The sequence below is a fragment of the Odontomachus brunneus genome, unplaced genomic scaffold (assembly GCF_010583005.1).
Source record: "Odontomachus brunneus isolate Ranch 3 - 2012 unplaced genomic scaffold, Obru_v1 Obru_scaffold_092, whole genome shotgun sequence".
In the NCBI taxonomy this organism is placed as follows: domain Eukaryota; kingdom Metazoa; phylum Arthropoda; class Insecta; order Hymenoptera; family Formicidae; genus Odontomachus; species Odontomachus brunneus.
Genome location: NW_022639542.1, coordinates 1,186,135 through 1,207,748, shown reverse-complemented (window position 1 = coordinate 1,207,748; position 21,614 = coordinate 1,186,135). Strand labels below are relative to the sequence as shown.

Genomic DNA, 21,614 nt, shown 5'->3' with positions numbered 1-21,614 from the left:
ATATATATATATATATATATATATATATATATATATATATATATATATATATATATATATATATTTGCAACTTAGGAAGCGAAGTTAATGTATGGAATGTTGTTTTCCATAAAATCATTTGTAAGTAAAATCTCACCGTTGGATCCTAAAGAAGGATTTTTGTATTACAAGACAAGTAAATATACACTTCATTACTTTGAAACACCATCAGGACTTAAGTTTGTCTTAAATACTGATAATGCCAGTCAGAATGCCAGAGAATTGTTACAGCAATTATACAGAGAAGTAAGATTTTATGCCTACTTTTCTGTATTAGAATTACGAATATGTACAAATTTTCATAATTATATATTTTTTATCTTAGGTGTATCTGGAATATGTAGTAAAGAATCCACTCTGCCAATTAAATGGACCTATACAAAGTGAATTGTTCAAAATAAAAGTGGATGAACTATTTAAAAAATCACCTTTGTTTCTAAGTCGATCGTTATAGGTTATAAAAAAAAATATAAGATATTTTTATATATAAAAATGTATAGACTCCCTGATATTTAATTAAATAATACTAAATATTATTTAAGTATATGTTACCATTTATAGTTTTTTTATTATTATAGAACAGTGATGCAAAAAATGAAAATTATGAAACTTTGTTATTAAGTTTTGGTTTTAATATTTTTTAATTGCAATTTTTAAAGTTAAATGTTTTCACATCTTTAGTCTGTTGTAGCCGTTTATTTCGCTTTTTATATACATTTGTTACATTGGTATGTAAAATGATAATAGTGCATTATTTAAACAATATTTCTGTGCTGTACAATACTTTTAATGATAGGCTAGTACAGGCAAAGTAAAACATGTATCCTTACATATTACTTGTAAATGCCAGCATTCTAATCACATTTTAAGTAATAATTCTAAATAATATTTTCATTTCCTGTTGATATGATAGAGTGATCATAATAAAGTAGTGTGATCGGCATTTGGAAAGTTATGTATATTTTTCTCACAATGCATTTCTTAAGCAATATTGTTAAAGTATTGTTACTCTTACTATAATTGTATAATTTAATAAATTTTATTACATATGCTTGAACCTCAAGATGACAAAATGCTGTTATTAAAATATATAATAGAAGAAAAGATATTTATTTAAAAAATAAGATTATATATGTGTGGTTTACGTTAATATATTTGTAAGGATATATTACAATTGCAAATTATATTATACATTCTATATAATTCTTTCATATTAAATTATAATGCTCGCACAAAAATTAAATATAAAATTCTTATAAGGACCTACTAAAATTTTGAACTAGAAATCAAAATTTACCACATGATTGATTTTTTATCAATTCGAGCAATGTACCTTAGTAAACGCTTTTTTACAATATAATATAAATTTTGTAATCATTTCATCATTTAATATAATGATACTTAGAAAAACAAGAATTATTTACTCTTAACACAAGATTACTTAATCTTTTGAACCTAACGATACGAACATAATATGCTGAGAGTGCATTTACTTTAGTACTTTTTTATATGCTAAATTTATCAATAATTGCAAATATATTTTTGGTGTAAATTTTGCTTAAATACAACAACTAGTATGGTATGCATATAAAGAGAGGAGGCGGCAGTTTGTCATAGTTCAAAATTCGGTTTTTCTTGGGTCCACGTATCCAAAACAATTTTTTCTCTTTATAAACTATCGATTAACATATTCTTATACAAATAAAATTGAAAATCAAATTACCTGAACACTTAAAATATCTAATAGTTTTTTACAGAACCTATGCGCATGTATTTCTGTGTTTGACTTAGCATTCAATTAATTTGACTTTAGACTTTAACATAGAGTTATAAGATAAAATTACTATTCATTAATTATAAATGACTATTTCAAAGAATATAAATTGTTTCTTTTAAATCATTTATAACTGATATTTATAACCAATATGCATATAAACTGACAAATGCAAAAATAATATACAAAATATATAAATCCATTATTATGTACTTTGCTTATTAAATAAATAAAATAATTCATGTGTGCGCCATGTAAATTGAAAAAAAAAATTATATATAAAAGAGACATCAAAATATTATATATCATAAAAGTTATAATCTGTTTCATCTGCACCACTCCCATATATAATATAACGCGAAAAAAAATACTTATTATTTCAAGAAAAGTAAAGCTGCTTGTCGCATATTATATATATTTTTACACAGCAAAGGCAGACATTGTTTGGGAGATGCCCATACGCACATATTTTTATATATATATATATATTGGCCGATAGATTAAACACACGATTAGAACGCGTAATACTTAAAGATGTAATGAGCAGTACTCGACTTATGAAATGCAGCAACAACCCATGAGATTAACTTTCACTTTAATGATCTTTTTTCTTAACTTGTATTGTCCACCTATTCGTTACAAACTAAACGTCGACAATTGAGGAATAATTTCGATACAAATAATAGAGTTGTTCCGTCTACTATAATAACCATTGCAATTTATTAAATATTAATGCAGGAAGAAATATTGTCTTTAACTTTCTTTTCCATTGTTTATAATGAATTGGGAGTGTCATATATGATTTGTATATGTTATGTATGTGAATGCATACATATATATACGAACGTATATACATATATGCATACAAACGTACATACATATACGTACATATACTTATATATAACATATGTATATATGTATCCATACAGTATGCTCACATATGCATGATCACAGCGCAAATGCACACAATCACTAGAATTACTCTTTGCGATAGTTTTATCTCTTTGTTTCTTGTGTAACATTCGAACTATGCGTATGCGTATTGCCCGGTATATATGGGTATGTACAATCGTCGTGCTTACATATTAACGCATCGTGTTTTTGCATTTATGCGATTTAGTACATATATACACACTGAACATATGTATATACGCATCTATACATACATTGTGACATCCATGCTCAGTCTTAACCTTCCTAGCAATGCAAACTTTCGTCTGTAGTAGTGGAACTCCGACTCTCATCGCAAGGCATGCTGATCCGATTGCCGGAGGCTTGCGATGCGGTCGACGTCGGCTCCTCTATGACCGACAGTCGTTTCTCACGATCCGTGGATATTGCTGAAGCGTGAAAAAAAACGTTTCTTAAAGTGGCGACGTTGATGCGTTCCCGCGAAGTATCGTCTACGGGACTTTCGGCATTCGATCCACCATTTGGGCTCCTGTATAATTATACAATTGCAGTAATGGCACAATCGCAGAGTAACTTATTGTAATGTAATTTAACAGTAATTTTGCGATTCGTACTTGGATGTTTTCTGAGCATCAGTCTCTTGCTCGGAATCTTTATTTCGCTTACGACCCGTTGAACGATTGTTCATCGCACAGCCCTCCAATTTGCCACCTACCACCCTCTCTTGGTCCGCTTCGATTACGCTGACATGATCATCGAATCGTACTCGTTCCGAAACACCGTCCTCTCCGCTCATGACCCAGCTACTCGCATCGCTACACTGAGGATCAAATGTCAGTTTACGTCGGGTGCGTTTTGCTAAACCAGGCGCCATTTCTTCCAACGAGCTCAACGATGTGGCTTGACCAGCAGAGTCCATGTGACCACCATTGGTGGAGTTGGCTGGTTGCTCTCCTTCCGTACTTCTGCCACCGCTGATTGAACTGCTATCCATCTATACAAGAAGAAATAAACAGAATTAAATTTATTTTTTATGCTTTTAGTCGAATTTAATATTTACTTGGCAACAGAGCCCACTTATTAATATTTATGCGAGGACAAAAGAATCATCACCTTAAAGTTAAGAACTGAACCGGCCAAGGCCCTCGTAGAAGCCGCGCCATCGTCTAAAGCAATAGAAGCGTTTACCGATTTTTCCGACAGACTAGTAGCCGCGGACGCGGTTTCGCTACACAAACTGAAGCGTTGCGTAGACGTAACATCAGCTTGGACCTCCAACCTGTGTATGTACATAAGCAGGTAGACCGTGTAACAGCTATCAAAGAGAGGAAAAAGTCGTACACCATCAGTGCGAGAAACGAAAAATACCTTTGACCTCCGGGAAGCACGCTAGAGGCTATACTGCCCGCGAGACTAGTGCCAGCTAGAGCCACATTACTAGCGCTTTCGCGATCATTTTCCCGGCCCAATTTCTCCAGCTGACTACCGCTACCCAACGATAGCGAGGCCTCCCCTATTGAAGGATTGCCGCCGCGGTGACTCGCGACGTCTATTGATGCCGCATCTGTAACATGCCACGGACTTACAATAGGCTCCAGATCGCGATGAGTGGCAGTGGATCTGGCAGTTCCGAAGCGACAGGATGAATAGAATGAATAGGACAGCGCGAGCACACGCACGAATAGAACTATCTGATCAGGCAGGATATGTGTGGTGGCGGGATATGATGAGACAATGTGGTACAGTAGATTGCAAAACAGTTTTGAACACAATCACGTTGAGAGTCCACCAAACTATTGAAATTGGAAGTTATAATAATATAATTAAAAATACTAAATAATAAATAATAATGAATGATATAATTACTAGTCGGCTATATAAGCTCGTCAGTAATAATTCTCAGTTTCGATAGTTTGGTGAGCTTCCAACTTCATTATGTCTAAATCGTTTTGCAAGCCACTGTACATGCGCGTGTACGCGTGTTTACCTCCGCCGTTGCGCGCGCCCAAGGCGCCCATCAGCTCATTCTCATCGTCAAACTCGAATCGCACTCCGGTGCCGTTCCTAGTAACACCGCAGCCGCCGTTTCGGCAAAGTGATACCGGAACCACGCCGTAAACGTAGAACAGCAGTATGGGAACACCGATACCCACAGCCAATCCCGCCAGTACCGGTGACACTAGAACCTGCAGAAATTTACAACGGTCAATTATAAGCATCCAATCCACACACACACTTTGTTGGAGACTTTCATAACGCGTCGTTGGCCACGGCAGCAAAAAATTATGATCAAAGTATAGCGCCCACGGAGGAACAAAGTTATTAACGTCTTTAAGGCTTCCCTCGTGCTCGCAAAATGTAGCTAACACCTGTTAGCGACACACAAGAATATAAATAGAGACAGTTAGGTAGATCGAAGGCCACGTAGCTTCGAGATGTAAGGAACTTCGATTGCACGCCGATAAAAAAGCTCCGAGCTACTCCTATTGTTAGCGATAACGGAAAATAAAATCAATCTAAAGTTGACCTCGTTCCTTGCGTGATATTCATATCAACATTGTAGATCAATAATTTTATCTGCAAAGTGACTGAAAATTAATTGTATTGTTTCGATAAGGCTTTCAGCGGTCCTCTTTGCCTCGTGATGAAATCTAAAACGACTTCACTTTTAACATAACATTCTTATCAATGTCTAATGATTAACAGTACTGTTTCATGGTAATAATCTTATCTATGAGTAAGAATATTCCAAAATAAACTCCGTTATTTCGATAAGATGTTTCTAGTTCGTTCGCAACAATGTTACGATTTCTACCGAATGAAATGTTTTCTCTCGTGTTATACATGGGAAGGAAATATTATTTGTCTGAAATTTAGAATTAAAAAAACATGCAGCATCCATGTTCGCGCGCAGCTATACACTTTACTGACACCCCTGGTGCGCATACGCGGGAAAACCCGGCCAAGATCGAACACCGGCGCAGATAGAGAATGCATATCGTAGGTGGAGAAGAGAAATCCGGGAGGCGCGGAAGGAAGGATATTGATCGGCAATGGGTACGCGCGCACGCTGATATCTCTGTGTTCCACCCTGCAGCAATGTGGAAAGATCAAATCCCTTGCAAGCGTGCGCAGACCTCAGTAATGTACGTAGCGTTCACTGTGACGAAGGTATCGAAATGATCTTTGCAGGAAAAGAACGACGAACTTTGAGAGGAACGATATAAAACAGCAATCTCTACGAATCCCTTTGCTGCATATATAAAATCAAAATACATTTTACTTAGCATTAGCGCACAAAACTGACGAAAATGGATCCGGAGAAGCGCTCTACGTTGCATGTGAGCGCAAGTCTGCCGGGTTATGTGATCTCGCATGCGCGCCAAAGTCCTGATCTTTCCAAACCACCCGAGCACCGAGCCAAGTCGAACAACAACAGTCGGTCAGTGTCGCTCGCGTGATTTCCACGCCGAGCGATTGAGGATGCACGTGGATGCACCTAGGTCGAGGAGGAAGTGAGAAAATCGCTGATGCGCGGCCGTAGGGCGTGTTCTCTCATACCAGGATTGCAGTATATACAGCAGTGCAACCCCTTGCTTTTTTGTCGGTCAAAACAGAGCGCGCATGTGCGAAGTAGAGGAGTCGAAAAGGGAGTAGAGCAAGGTGATCTGTTTTCTTACTATTGTCAAAAAGGTACATTACACTTGATTAGGTTTTCTGGCTATACTAAATACATACACTGATGAGTCAGAAAAAAAGAGACGAAAAAAATATTCAGGGAAAACCATATCGTAAAAGCTCCTTTATTTTGCGCATGTACCTTCAAAACTGCTTTGAAAGGGAAAACACAGATTGACATAATAAGCTTAATGATTGACAAATTTTGTAACAGTTGCGGAGCAGCTTTCTCTGCCGAATGTACTCATTATCGCCGATCGTTGTACCTTGCTCTACTGTCCATTGGTCAAAAAGAGAAGAGCTCATACTTCACTTTCGCCTTTATTTGTTTCCCCGCGCAACTCTTTTGTCTTGCGTCCTCTGGGTGTGTTCGGGCAGCTCGCTATTAGTGCTCTTCAGCGCTATCATGTCATTCTGTATCCTTGTTGTATATCTAAGGAGCGATGAAGATAGAAAAACGCGATAGCGTTGGTAACGTGCTCCCCGAACGCATCCTCTGTTTTAACAAACACCAACATGAAAGGTAACGGCAGGGAGTTGCACTAATGTGTATACTGTGTTACGGCATCGACCTACGGGTTCTTCACATATAGTGATGGGGGATCGTGAGAATTTCTCCGTGACAGGAGCTCTTATACGCATGCGTGAAGTGACGTAATAGCCGACGTAATAATTTCTAATGACGGACGCAGCACGGAGTATCCATACGAAACCCTGTGCATCCGCGAAGGATTCCATCTGATGCAGTTTTTCTTCCGCGTTTCTTCCGCGAGTTATGTTATTGAATATTATGTAAAAATTATGGTCTAGTGTAATTTTTTATCATTTATATTTGTATTAAAAAATTTATATTAATATGTAATGTATTTTTATATATTATACGATTTTACTTTATGCATTAAATATGTTATTGTGTAAAATTGTATTGTTAGAATACACTGATCAGGTTTTCTGTAGTTTTCCTCGCTCTTGCAGCAAATATTAGTATTCGCGTGATATCGGCTACAGACGTTATAAAGTATCAAATGCTTATTGTTATTCGTAAATAGCATTTTGTTTCTTTAACATAAACTTTTTTCCCTCTCTACAACTCCCTTCATATTTTCTGGAAGAATTCTTTTAGACTGGGGATCTCACGATACCTAAAATAGATACGTCAGTGAGACTACCATAGCGTTTTGTCAATGCGCCTGCGTAAGAAATTCCCACGATTCCCCATTACTGTGCGATTACTGTCTACGGGCCCCTCATATAACGTAGGTTCGGCGACGGCGACGGACGTGGAACCGGGAAGAGGCAGCAGCACGTAACGAAGTTCCATTATTGGCGACGGTGATTTCACGGTGCCGAGCACAACCGGCGCACGGTATGTGTAGGCGAGAGTGATTGGATAGGCGTGTCGTACCGGCTGCAAATGTTGTCATCGTCATTTGTTTAACAGCGAACGAGAGTGCCTTGTTAACGCTGGTCTGGCGGTTGCGCGTTTCAGCGGACACCGAACGTCGTCGAGCCGCATCAGCGGGGAGAGATTGACTCTCAGCGAAGCAGGTGAAGCAGAAAAGAAGAGAGACCAGCTGAGGAATGTCCGATTTAGACGAGACTGACACTTCGTGCGGGGAGGAACAGATCATCTCGGATTGGGAAGTCCGAGAGGAGTGGCTCGAGAACATATTGTCCAAGTACTACGATGAACCGGTCAGTTTCGTGCACAAAACGAGTGACAAACAAGAAACAACACGAATATATGTACGTTCGATTTTAATCTCGCGGGAACGATTTATTTAGATCAGGATACTACAATTCGAGGCGAAATCCGAGCATACCAGTGAAGGCGCGCTGAGCTCCATTATTAGCGCTTGGGTGAAATTAATGTTCAGACAATGTCAAAGCAGAGCATTGTTAAACATTATAATAAAGCAACTACCTAAGGATCCATTCAGCCGTTTCTTCGTCACCGAAGGCCAATTCGATCTCCGTGAGATTCAATTTTATACGAAGGTAAGAGACAAAATAAGGTAAATGTACCAATGTTCGGACATGTACCTAATTCCGGACACTGTTATTATTTTGAATATTTTTCTAAATATTTCATCTTTCAAGGTACACTGAATATAAATATTAAATGTATGTATTGTATGTTGAAAGTTGAAATATTCATATTCAAATATAAAAATAATAACAATGTCTGGAGATTGGTACATGGGCATTGGTACATTTACCTTAATCAGACTTCCATGTTTGGCCGAATTTTAATCTCCCACCTGTTTCAGCTGATGCCAGACTTAAGGGAGTTCAATCAGAAGCAACTTATTCACAACAAATCAAGGAAATTTGATGACGAAATAGACTTTGATGCACTTAAAGTGATTGTCCCACAGTGCTATCACACTCATTATATTCCCGCGGGCGGGACCGACGACAGCCCGGTGCCACCGGAATCGATGCTAGTGTTGTATGATCCACGTGACAAAAACACCAGGAGCATCAAGTTTTCGGAAGGACTGGACCGCGTCACCACGCAGCTCGCGCTGGACGCCATCGCTCGCTTCCACGCTCACACCTTGGCGATGAAGGTCGTGGACGGGCAGCCTCTACCCCAGCGTTATCCGTTCCTCTTCAAAAGGGCAAAGGCGACCGATTCGTACCAGCAATTGGTAGAGCGCGGTCTACCGCAGCTGGTACACTTTTTAGAGAGCAAGCCAGGCTTCGAAACGATCCTCGAGACCCTGTTAGCCTTACGACCTCGCACCAGAGACATAATCTCGTCTCTGCTCGCGCCGGAGGGCCCGATGGCGCTGATAACTCACACCGACTTCTGGAGTAATAATCTGATCTTTTATCAGCCCGATCAGTTCGATAAAAATAGGCACTTCTGCTACATCGTCGACTGGCAAATGATCACTTATAGCCGACCGACGAACGATGTCGCGCTGTTGATATTGAGCTCAGTGCAGACTGAGACGCGTCGCAAGTACATCGATCGTTTTCTGGACATGTACTGGAACAAGCTGCAGTACGTGTCCTCGTGCCTCGGCGTGGACATTCAGGAAAACTTGGGATATACCCGAGAAGACTTCAACAAGGACTACAGAAAATCCCAATTACTGGCGCTCTTGCTTTGCATTGGTTCCGTGGACGTCGCGCTCGGCGATCCTCGCACGGAGAAACGACTGCTCGACGTTCTCGAAGATTTATACAAAGATGGCGTGTTAACGGACGAGGATATCATCGCGACGAACGAAGATATCGTCGCGACGAACGAGGATATCGTCACAACGAACGAGGATATTGTCGCGACGAACGAAGCGGATTCCTAATTCAGCGCTGCCACCCCGTCGACACTGTGTAGCGCCGAACGAACGTTTCTACCCCGGGCTGTGACTCGAAACAAGGATGATGATGATGATGATGCGGAACGATAGATGATTAGCCCATTCGTAGTTTAAAGACGCAACCTTTGTGTTCTCAATCGAGTGGAGACTCGAGCCAGCAACGGCGTGAACACGGCCGTTGAAGAAGGTAGTTGCAAGAAACGCACACGGCTCACATCGGAGGAATACAATGGACGTTAGGAACTTGTGTTACTCGGTCTTTTCGCTACGTGACGGAATATTATAGACGAGCGTGGAGAAATTGATCGAAGTCAGTATGCTTAAGCACGACACGATAGATGTCTCGATTATACACTAGTGTAAGCTTTGACATCCTGTCGGATATTACCCCTTAAAGGCTAGGATGGCATTTTAACGGCTACTCATGCAAGAATCACTTGCCATGCGATGAAAGTCCCAGAAGTAAGGTAGAATAAAAGCGGAAGCACGTTTTCTAAAGAGGAGTTATGCAATAAAGAGATTGATTTTATATCAACAGACATTGTTTTTTCTAATGTGGTTTTCCAATTCGGTTTTTGTGCTCAACGAATTGTCGATAAGCGATCTTTGGACGCGTTGTGCCAACTCACTCAAGATTTAGGCAGGTAGTTGTGACATAATTACTATCAATTATAGACGTACGGTTAATGTCATACAACATACATCAAAATTTTAAATATCTTTGAGATGTAACACAAGATGTATGCGACACAATTTCATCTGCCCGAATACGTCCCGTGATCAATTTTCTTCCGACAATTATACCAGCGAATGCGCTGTTTTGTTAACGCTACTTATACAAAAAATATTGTATTATTATCCATACTTTCCATATTATATTATCTATACTCTCTGTATAAACTATATGTATAAAATATACTTCAATGTTATATCACGAATAGTAGAGGAAGCTTTTACTTCAATTACTACACGAACATATATCTATTTCTAATCGTTCTTTTAATCACAGGCGAAATTCGCATCATGAGCTATTCGTGTGTATTTCAACTAGAATTTTCCGTAGAATCTTTTTAACATTCGTAACGACAACCGATACTCGTTAATTATGGGGACGTAATATCTGGACGCATTCGTACTCGTCGGTTAGTTTATATTGGTTAATTAGTAACATTAAAACGTTAAAACTTAGTTTGCAATAAAAACCAATCAACTTACCGATGCAGTAACTCCGCCAAGAATAAAAGCATTCCTCTTGTGCTTGTTGGCCTTCTCGTATCTCGTATACAATTTTTGCCCTACCCACACAGGTATACCTTAAACACGAAATATAGGATGCCTGTGTAGTGATACACACTTACTGATGTCATTTAAATATTGTAATCTATATTTTTATACGTTATATATGAAATATTCGTTTCTTAAGATCCTTTTCCTATTAGTACCAACCTATGATCATAGCAGGAAATGCTATACCCGCGACGAGACCGATCCCAACTGGAGCTCCTATCAGAGTTCCAAGTTGCCACAAAATCTTTTTCTTTCTAGACCATGGCTTTTTGCCCCAAAAAGTGCAGCCAGAAGGACTGAAAATTTAGAAAAGCACTTTGAAAATTAATGTCTACGTTCAAAGTGTTTTTATACGTCCATCGCTTCATTCGACAGACAATTGAACATACCTAAGATAGTGAAGATCACTAATTTCTTTCATACAGAGCCAACAAAATTCTGCGCCACAAACCGCACACGTCATATGGTTGCAACTTCCATCGTCCATTTTGACAATCAAGACTTGGCATCTCGGACATGGCTTTATATCATCTCCTGAACAAATCACAAATTGTAACAGTGTAAACGCAACTCAACATGAACCGATCAAATAAATATTACTCCATAGGAATATAATTTTAACTTACTGTGTTGAGAATCGGTTTGACTAAAACTCAGAGAAGAACTGCGCTCGTAGTATTGAGAACGTTGCGCTCGGGCGGCGTCGCACGTTTGATTCGGGTGCCATTGCGCTTTACAGTGATAGCAAAAGTACGAATCGCAACCTGGCCGCTCGCAACGTAATTTTGGACACGAAGCACAGCCACTAGCGATTACAGCGAAACTGCAATCAGGAGCGGGGCACCATCTCGCATCGGGCTCTACAGCGAGTACTCTCCGAACCATAAAATCTTCGTACTTCTCCAACTGCGTTTGATCATTCAAGATCATCCGAATATCTGCATATGCGAGAAAGATGGTGGAGAACCGTGAGAAAAACATAAATATTTAAACGCGGGATTTATACATTGGAATGTGTTCTTACCATTTGGATGTAACGGTTCATTACATTCGGGGCAAGCAATATTAACTCTAGACTCGGAGATTTCCACTTTGAGATACTGTTGAAAACAATCGTAGCAACTGCGATGATGACAAGACTGGATAACAGGAAAGAATTCTGCTGGTAAGTCGGCCAAACACAATGGACATTCCATCGGTCCATCATTACTCTGAAATAATAAATATGCGTGAAGACTTATCAGTGATGACGCATCATTAGGTAAACCCACTGAAGTTTTTGCATCATTCTCGATATAATCACTATGTCGTCATTATTTCGCTCGACGAATACCTTTCCTGCAGAAAACAGTCCAGAACCTTTGCTGGAAGCACGTTGCAGATCTATGTTATGAAATTGGAAATGACTCGAACCATTGCTCACTCTGGCCTCTCCTTTCTCAACATCCGCCACCCTACTGCTCGCTTGATCCTTAGCTGTAAAAACATTTTCTGTGTTTAAAAAAAGCACCGTAATTATCTCCAAATATGCTTCTTTTAATAAAACCTGAAAGTTACCTTTCGCATTCCTGTTACTCGAACTGGGCGTTCTTACGATACGACGACCGATAAGCGGACTGGAATACAGTAATCTGCGTAACGAAAATCGGGGAAATAGCCTCCGTGGACGAGGTGTCGCGCCGTTACAACCTCCCGCGCCATTATCGTTTTCCTTAAACATCCTGAGAAGTGTTGAAAAGTATTACACACTGCTACACACGCTGCTCATATTCCTTGCCACTTGAGCTTACTTGTCTGATTCTGCAAACAAATCAAACGATCACAGTTAAAAACTTGTAGGTTTTCAGCACACAATGCCTGATTTATCCGCATAATTTAAGTGAAAATATTGTACCGCGTGATGTGTAGTTGTAATATCAAATAAATCGCTGCTTGTATATGCAAATAAATTTGCAAGAAATTGCAAATTGAATTATAAAGTTGTTGCAATATTCTCCATAAATGTACATCTCATTGATCAACATTTTCTAGAATTGTTATATAAGTTAATACTTTCTATCGCTTTACATATATATAATATAATTATGTCCATTATATTATATCATAAATTTGTAAACGAAGTTATATAACATACGACACGTGCACAGAATGTTTTATTGGTCAATTGAATAATAATAGATAAGAATAGATTTTACAAATTTGGAATAGCAACATAATAGTAACAATAACAGTAATTTGATCCATTCATTATTCCGTCTGTTGTCATTCGATGACTCATTACAGAGATAATTGAAGCCTGACGAATGCATATTCTGTTTTCCTTCAAAGCACGTTGAAGGAATTCTTGCGTTCAGATAATGTTATACTTAAACGTATCGAACTGTTACAGAGGCGAAGTCAATCTGTAGCACGTAAGCCTTGAGCAAAAAATCAGGTGCATATAAATTTGGACATGTTACGTCGTCGGAAGGTACTTTCACTAACGAGAATTCTGAGGAACGCTAATATATAACGTTGATATTTGCAATATCAACGTGGACAAACATATATTTAATACAAACATATAATTATTTTATTCAGCTAACACTACTCCTGGAATTGATAAAATAAAACCACAAATTAAAACTACTAAAATATAAAATAAAAATAATTTACCAGCGATTTTTGAAATTGGTAAAATTTTAATTTTTTATTTGCTAATTGGTATAATAACATCATCTTCAGTTTTAGATTTTTTTTTCTTGTGTTTTCGTAAAAAAAAAAAAAAAAAAAAAAATATGTCAACATTTATATACCTCTATCTAAAACTTATAATACTATTATACTACATATATATTAATAAAAACTGTCAATAATTTTAAAATAACATAACTAGCCACAATAATCAAAATAAAACAATAATACAGAAATTTATATTATTTTTATAATAAATGTTTTAGTAAAAATTTAAACACTTATTAATGATTAAATTATTTGTTATATTTATGAGTTGAAAGATATAAAGTTTAATGAATTATTAATATTATTTTATCCTAATGTTACTATTGTTTTAACATCAGATACAGTACTATTTTGAGATGCTGCTTTTTGTGTTCCGCTTGTTCCTGGTTGATCATCAAAAGACATTTTTACAGCAGAATTACTTCTTGTATCTGTGTCATGAAAATCTTTTACTTCTAATGCATCAATACCAACTTCTATACCAGTATCATTACAGAATATAGTAAAGCTATAGTCATCTATAACTTTTTTTCTTGCTTGTTCAGTCTTTTCTTTTAAATCTCCATCATATATTCCAATTTTTTTGGTTTCGTATTCTATTTCATCCAATGTATGCAATTCTTCTTGATAATAAATGTGCATTTGTCTTCTATTTTTTTCTATCTCTTCCTTTAATTTTGTAATTTTTTCTTCAAATTTCTTTAATAGAGCCATTAGATGGATTGGAAGCAATTATATTAGTAATGGTAATTCTATTAATCACTATTACACTTAAGATTTATAAAATCTTTTTCTCATTGTCTTATTTCCTTTCTATTTTATATATGTAGTTTAATTGTAATACAAAAAATAATTATTTTATTCAGCTAACACTACTCCTGGAAGCAGTAACACACAAATAATAAGAATAATCCGTCTCGTCAGCGTGATTTAAAACTTTTTTTTGCAGCAATGACGACGGTTTTATTTTAGTCGCGGCATCGATGTAAACGGCTTGTCGTTCCGTCATTCTTTGTCCATCACAACAGTTCCTTCTGCTAAAACGATTCGTTGCTTTCCCTGAAAGAGGAATAATACAGGCCACGATGGTCATCGGCGATTTCACCGCGTCTACAAGGCGCATGAATAATCAGCGTGTTGCAATTCTCGAAGTCATGTAACACGTGCGAATTTCGACACGCTCGATTCGCGATACAGGGAGAAAGAGAAAGAAAGGAGAGAGGGAAAGAGAGATCATATCTCTCCGCGACAGATAGACGGTATATATTTACAAGAAAACTGCTTGTTATCTCTTAGTGGAAATGCAAGATATAGAATACATTGTTCCATATGATCAATAAATTATTTAACGCGTACTATTGCATTTACAGCCAAATAACGCGATTGTTACCAAATTTAATTGCCTGTTGGGAAAAAGTCCACATGAATGTAAAAAATAAAATTAAAAATAAAATTAAAAATAAAATTTTGTTCTTGTATTTATGATTTATAATTTCATTCATAGGAAACCTGCAACACTTTTTCTCTCTTCTAAATTGAATTATAAAACATAAACAGATAACAAAATTGCACTATATTTACTGACGTTCACATGGACTTTTCTCCCAATAGGTATTTAATTTTGGCAGTAATCGTTACTTGACTATGAATGTGATAGTATGCATCAAATTTATTCATCATGGAACACCGTATCATGCATATTTGGTTTCCACTAAGAGATAACAACATATCTCATAAATATGTACTAGTCAAGGTTAAACGGTTTCTGAATCCTCTAAAAAAAGTTGAGTCCTTTCAAAAAGGCATCAACGATTTTATCTCTCTACTTTTTAATGGTTTTTATATTATTTTATATTATAAGCAAGTGTTAATAATGTCAGAGGTGTCATTGATATATCACCATGCTCGCTGTGAAATAAAGAAGCATTAACACGTTGACTAGCATCAGAATTATCATTTGAGTTTCCAACAACACTGTAGAAATTTCTTAGTGAAATAAATCATCATTTATTCGACAATTTCTCCCTGTGTCGCGAATCGAGCGTGTTGAAATTCTCATGCGTTACATGACTTCAAGGAGATTCGACAATTTATATACTGTGATAATTTAGATTGAATTAAGTATATCATACAATATTTTATCCTTACATACTTATGATAATAAAGATGTCATTGTGGTGCAAATGATAAGATATACAAAACTTCACTGAATACAGTCAACGTATTAACACAGAGTTATCATTCTTGTCAGACTGTAATATTAAGATAACGTTGCATATACATCTCCCAAGTACAAGATTCGTTATAAGCGTGTTTTGTATCAAATTAATAACATCAAATACTGGTTTACAAGAACTTGTTGCATTTTTTTACATGATGAAAATTAGAATCATTAAAAATAGAAATCAACAAAATTAACAAAATTAAATATAACTTGCACTCTTCGCTGATATTTGTATTCCGCATTTATGATTCAAACGTGGTATTATTCGTCGCGGAAGAGCGAGCGACCGCCAGATGCAGTCCCGGGACTATCGAAAGTCTACAGAGTCTGGGGGATCTAATTTTTGCACCAAACATCGAATAATCTCATAATGTCATTGATACATACTGCGTTGAAATGTGTACATGCACGACGGATGCGATAAAGGCAGAGAGTTACGTGCGCTCCGTTATCCACAGCGCAGACTTCGTCTGTGAACAGCCGAGGAGTCGCAGTCCGTGCGTCGAGAAAAGCCTCCCTACAGCGTAGACGACGTAGAATGGAACAGGAGACGCATACGAGCACTTTGCTGGGATCGCGAAAAAGAATACCATGAGTAACAGAGATCCACGCGTGCACGACCGTCGCGAGGCGACGCGTGTCGATGACTAGCACTCGTGGAAATGCAAACGAGTCGCGAGACGTAACTCGATCTCCCACGACGGACAACGCGGTCGATTCCAAGAGTGCCCTACCTTCGTCGTGCTGTCGGACGTAGCCACTGGCCCGCTGTCGAATTAGTGTACTAATAATCCGTGTCGCAGTGCCCGTCGCAGATATCCAGATTGGCGCAAGGTTAGCCAAAAATCTAAGCAATTTGTTGGTTAAGGATGTTCACTTGACACAACAGCTGACTGCTTCCGCTTACGGTGTTATTACGGGAAAACCCTGAGACTGCTGCGGTACACTCGTACATCGTATACAACAAGCGTGAAGTTAGCTTCACTATAGGCGCGTTCAGCAGAAAAAGAGCTCAGTGAGCAATCGTTGATTATTGGTTCTTACTGTTAGATCCCTAAATCTAGACCAATTACATTGACGAATTGCTCAACTGTTATGCAACTGTTATACTATGGCCGCGTTCAGTAGAACAAGTGATCAGTAAGCACTCAGTGAGCTCTTGCATCTGATTGGAGTATAGTTGGAGATCTAAAAGAATATGTCAAATCATATACAAGAACTCCCTGAGCGCTTACTGATCACTTGTTCTACTGAACGCGGCCTATGATTTCGCTGATCGCGATCCAATGATCGCAATTCACAACTAATATCAAGTTGCGTTCTTCGCCACTAGTGTGAGAATCTACAGTTCATGTCACGTGTACTGTAGATTCTCAGGTCGGTATTTTTAGATTGATTATACGTTAGTTGCAAATCGCAAGGTTGCAAGAAAATTGACCAATTACAGTCAACTTTTTTTCGCGACAAACATGATCAATTGTGATTGGTAAATTTTCTTGCAACCTTGTGATTTGGAACTAATGTAGAACCGACCTTAGTCACATTTATAACTCTGTTTGCTATTTAACTTTATAGTCTTGTTTTATGCTGTAATCTATACCACGAATAATCGATTGTGACTGATCAATTTGTTTACAGCTTAAAGCAAGATTGTGAACCAGGGCTTACGTTTTTCTGCGTGCTTCTGGCCTATCTTGGGCCGCGTTCCGTTTCACGTATATATGCGCGCATTATTTATCTATAGTTCATGTTACGTATATTGTAGGCAATGCGCGCATAATGCGTAAAACGGAACACAACCTCGGAAGCGAGACATCGAACACACAAGTGACTAACTTCAGACGTAAAGAATATATACGAATCGAGTGTACCGAAGCGCGCACAGAGTCACCAAGCGGCAACAGTCGGCGTTACAGCCTGCGAAATTTGAAATAACGCGAGTAACGTACATTCCTTCGATCGAATGCGGAAAACGCGGGGATTGTAATTTCCAACGTAGATATGTATAATACAATTATATATAAAAGGCATTAAATCTTAAATTAACATAAATGTTAATATTATATTACGTGCTAATGGTATCAAAATCGGACTGAACTGCGCGAATAGTTAACAAAGCAATACGATGTATACCGAGACTCATGCTTATTGCGAATTATCGTGTAGAAATATTCTTCGCTATAATAGCCAGAAGGTCTAGTTCAGAAAACATCATGAATAACAGATCGACCGACCGACCGGTTTTGACGTTATAATTAATGGAAATAAATCTTATTGTTTATGGTAATAGCTCGCATAATTAAGGTTTCTATTCGCATGCATTCTAATGAAACGAAATTACACAGTTAACATAAAATAATACTTGTAGAAAAGTACATATCTTTACAATTTAATGAGAAAAATATATGGAAATTACATTGAAATTTCAACATGATATTAAAAAAATGTAAAATTAGTCATAATAAATGAATACATGGAATATAAAAACCTCGTTTAATGATGTTATTGATGCAATGACTTGCAAGTTTATATTGAAATGTATATGTGTACATTACTACATATTTAGAATTATTTTCCATAAAAGATCCATGAAAGATACAGAAAATATCATCAAATAGTAAAATATGTTTTATATATATGTAAAATTTGCTATTCATACATACAAGCATTGTGATTTTTATATATAGTACTCTTAGCGGTGTTTAATTTATATATAGTATTACATAACACTATATATAATACAGTATCTATATACTGTAATGTATACATTATAATGTATAGACTATAATGTATAGTATACTATATACTATACACTATAATGTACTAGATACTATATACTATATACTATATACTATAATGTACTAGATTATGGTATAATATACAACATAGCAACGTGATAAAAACTAAAAGTAATTACACAAAGTGCACAATTATAACTTATGTGACTCTATAAACTCATTTGAAATATATATTGCACGTTATGAATCTAACACAAACTGTTATAGTATCTTCAAAGTACTGTATCTTTATACATAAAATCGAACATTATTCTCGCGTGTAAAGTCATATGTAGTAAATTATTCATTTACTTTTTGTGCCTTTACCGACCGCATCAGTTATCGAAGAGAAACCATTAGTTTTAAGTATTTCACACAATTCACGTTTGATCTTGTCAATTATTGGTGGTCCGTTGTATATGTATGATGTGTAAATTTGTATTAAGGAAGCACCAGCTTTTATTTTCTCGTAGGCATCAACACCAGAGAAAACTCCACCCACACCGATAATTGGAATTCTGCCGCGCGTTCTCTTGTACATGTCAGAGATCATAGCGGTAGAAAGATTGGTCAAAGGAGCACCGCTGAGACCACCGCTCTCTTCCTTGTTGGGACTTATCAAATTTGGCCGTGTAGTCGTTGTATTGCACAAGATCAAACCATCAACTTTGGTTTTGCTACTTAAAATTATATCTGCCACATCTTGTCGTTCAGACTCCGACAAGTCTGGAGACAGCTTTAAGAGTAACGGCTGTCTGCTACCAACCAATTCCCTCGCAGTGTTTACTTTGACCAGTAAGTCTGCTAAATTCTTCCTACTTTGTAAAGATCTTAATATCACAGTATTAGGACAAGATACATTAATTACAAAATAATCTGCTACATCCATAAATTTTTTTATGCCATCGATGTAATCTTGAACAACATCTTCTGTCTCCTCGTTGCTTCCTAAATTTATCCCAACAACACCATTAAAATGCTTATTCTGTTTCAGCTTCTTGAGACGTTCCCATACAGCTTGGTGACCATCGCTGTTAAATCCATATCTATTTACAACTGCATTATCTTCTGGTAACCTGAAGACTCTGGGCTTTGATCTACCAGGCTGAGGTTTTGGTGTTACAGATCCTGCAATATTTCAGATATTGTACTAGAAATGACCTTAAGGTATAGCACATGTGTCTATTATACAAATTGTATACCTATTTCTACAAAACCAAAGCCAATTTTGTGTAATCCTTTTACTGCTTCTCCTTGCTTATCGAATCCTGCAGCTATACCAACTGGATTTTTGAATTGCAGGCCCAAAATACTTGTTTGCAACAAGTTGGAATCTTCTACCTTCTGTTTTGGCACAAGATTCCATTTCAGAACTGTTACTGCGAGGTTGTGAGAAATTTCTGGATCAATCAGCTGGACCAAAGGTAGGATTACATTTTTATAAAATTTCTCATTGCCTTGAAAGATTGAAATACCACCAAACAGAGCAGCAGCACTGCTTGTCACAGTGAGAAATGATTTAATCTTTGCTTTGTTACTCAGTTGTTGTGTCATTTCAGTTACAGCTTATTCAGTATTGTACAAATTATCCTGTCAATATGCGAATATAGATATACACAATAACACATACACATACACACACACACACACACACACACACATATATATATATATATATATATATATATACATATATTCATATCACTCACGTTATTTAAATATTTATGAATGAATAGGCACACTTGGGATAAGTTGGTTAGTCTGAGCATGTATTTTTTTATCCTTACTGACGTAAAACGTTGGTCTGTTTTTTTTTCGAGGAACTTCCTGAATTAGTATACACTGGTACAATACACTGGTATAATACACTCGTTAAAGTGAAACAAGTATTTTTTATTTTACTCTATTTATAGCATCAGTATACACTAGTTCAGGAAATTCCTCGAAAAATTAGACCTAGTCACGTGCATCACTGACGTACATTCGAGCTCTGGACTGCTCTCTCTTTATCTGTGTGACGACGATCGTCACATGACAGACACAGAAGCCTGATGCGTAAGTGGAAGGGGAAAAACGCTTGCTTTCCGGGGCTCGAATACATATCATTGACATGAAGAGATCGTAATAACATTTTTTATTTATTTATTTTTCAATGAAATCGTGATCACAGGAATGCATGTGACAATTTCACATACCTAAACAGTCATTTTAAAATAATTATAATACATCACTGAAAATCGAAACAATTTATGATTAAGATTGCCATTGAAATAGAACTAGCGCATAGGTGTAGGAAAAAACTAAAAAGAGAATAAGTAGAAAGTAAGCAAGAATAAACAATATCTACACAGCAGAGATGTCCAAAATATATCACAGGGATATCCTAAAGATATATTTGGGATATGCGATATCTTCAAGATATCCTTATGATATATTTAGGACGTTATCGATATATACACACGTTATCGAGTGTATGAAGTTGGCATCCCACTTTTTGAAATTTATAATTTTGAATGTTGTTCCAGATTGTTCTGACTTTGTACCACATTGTTCCAAAGTGATATTGCTTCATTCGAAACGGTTTTCGAATAAAACAAAAAAAATGATTTTTTGAGCTGGCACCCCACTTTTCGAAAATCGAACATTCTGATACCGCAATAGATTGTTCTAGTTGTTCCAAACATTGTTCCAAAAGGACAAATCCGTAAGTTGAATTATAAGTCCAAAAAATGAAAAAAATGTTTTTGACCTGGCACCCCATTTTTTGAAAATAAAGCATTCCGATACCGATATAGATTGTTCTAGTTGTTCCAAACATTGTTCCAAAAGCACAAATCAATAAGTTTAATTATAAGCCCGAAAAATGTTTA

General features: G+C 36.9%; 4 protein-coding genes across 11 annotated transcripts in view; 2 read left to right on the top strand and 2 right to left on the bottom strand.

The window, feature by feature from the left end:
• The window catches only part of LOC116848242 (trafficking protein particle complex subunit 1), a 1,741-nt gene extending 639 nt beyond the window's left edge, over positions 1-1,102 (top strand). The window contains exons 2-3 of the mRNA XM_032824133.1: positions 76-285; positions 365-1,102. Coding sequence (XP_032680024.1) covers positions 76-285; positions 365-493 — 339 coding nt within the window. The 3' untranslated portion in view covers positions 494-1,102. The remainder of the gene's footprint in view (positions 1-75; positions 286-364) is intronic.
• Positions 1,103-2,438: 1,336 nt separating this feature from the next.
• LOC116848240 (E3 ubiquitin-protein ligase RNF19A-like) lies at positions 2,439-16,912 on the bottom strand. 4 transcript variants are annotated; one of them, XM_032824128.1, is made up of 16 exons: positions 16,702-16,912; positions 16,355-16,535; positions 14,091-14,802; positions 12,917-13,049; positions 12,580-12,822; positions 12,356-12,498; positions 12,047-12,233; positions 11,649-11,960; positions 11,412-11,556; positions 11,182-11,318; positions 10,951-11,048; positions 4,713-4,911; positions 4,094-4,289; positions 3,839-4,004; positions 3,340-3,719; positions 2,439-3,254 (listed from the first exon to the last, which is right to left on the bottom strand). In XM_032824128.1, exons 5-16 carry the CDS (start codon positions 12,740-12,742, stop codon positions 3,011-3,013), a joined length of 2,370 nt encoding a protein of 789 aa, XP_032680019.1. In that variant the 5' UTR covers positions 12,743-12,822; positions 12,917-13,049; positions 14,091-14,802; positions 16,355-16,535; positions 16,702-16,912; the 3' UTR covers positions 2,439-3,010. The 4 variants fall into 4 exon arrangements, with proteins under 4 accessions (XP_032680019.1, XP_032680017.1, XP_032680018.1 ...); XM_032824126.1 differs by lacking the exon at positions 12,917-13,049; XM_032824127.1 differs by lacking the exons at positions 12,917-13,049; positions 14,091-14,802.
• Positions 5,933-10,270, top strand: LOC116848241. Of its 2 annotated transcripts, none has more exons than XM_032824131.1 (4): positions 5,933-7,769; positions 7,893-8,098; positions 8,189-8,401; positions 8,674-10,270. In XM_032824131.1, the coding sequence occupies exons 2-4, from the start codon at positions 7,985-7,987 to the stop codon at positions 9,718-9,720; spliced, it is 1,374 nt and encodes a 457-aa protein (XP_032680022.1). In that variant the 5' UTR covers positions 5,933-7,769; positions 7,893-7,984; the 3' UTR covers positions 9,721-10,270. The 2 variants fall into 2 exon arrangements, with proteins under 2 accessions (XP_032680022.1, XP_032680021.1); XM_032824130.1 differs by having other exon boundaries at positions 5,934-7,769; positions 7,845-8,098.
• Positions 16,913-18,789: 1,877 nt separating the features above from the next.
• LOC116848281 (dihydroorotate dehydrogenase (quinone), mitochondrial) lies at positions 18,790-20,727 on the bottom strand. Of its 4 annotated transcripts, XM_032824183.1 has the most exons (4): positions 20,647-20,727; positions 20,454-20,571; positions 19,947-20,157; positions 18,790-19,872 (listed from the first exon to the last, which is right to left on the bottom strand). In XM_032824183.1, the coding sequence occupies exons 2-4, from the start codon at positions 20,511-20,513 to the stop codon at positions 19,049-19,051; spliced, it is 1,095 nt and encodes a 364-aa protein (XP_032680074.1). In that variant the 5' UTR covers positions 20,514-20,571; positions 20,647-20,727; the 3' UTR covers positions 18,790-19,048. The 4 variants fall into 4 exon arrangements, with proteins under 4 accessions (XP_032680074.1, XP_032680071.1, XP_032680073.1 ...); XM_032824180.1 differs by having other exon boundaries at positions 19,947-20,334; positions 20,454-20,719; XM_032824182.1 differs by having other exon boundaries at positions 20,454-20,719.
• Positions 20,728-21,614: the final 887 nt, after the last annotated feature.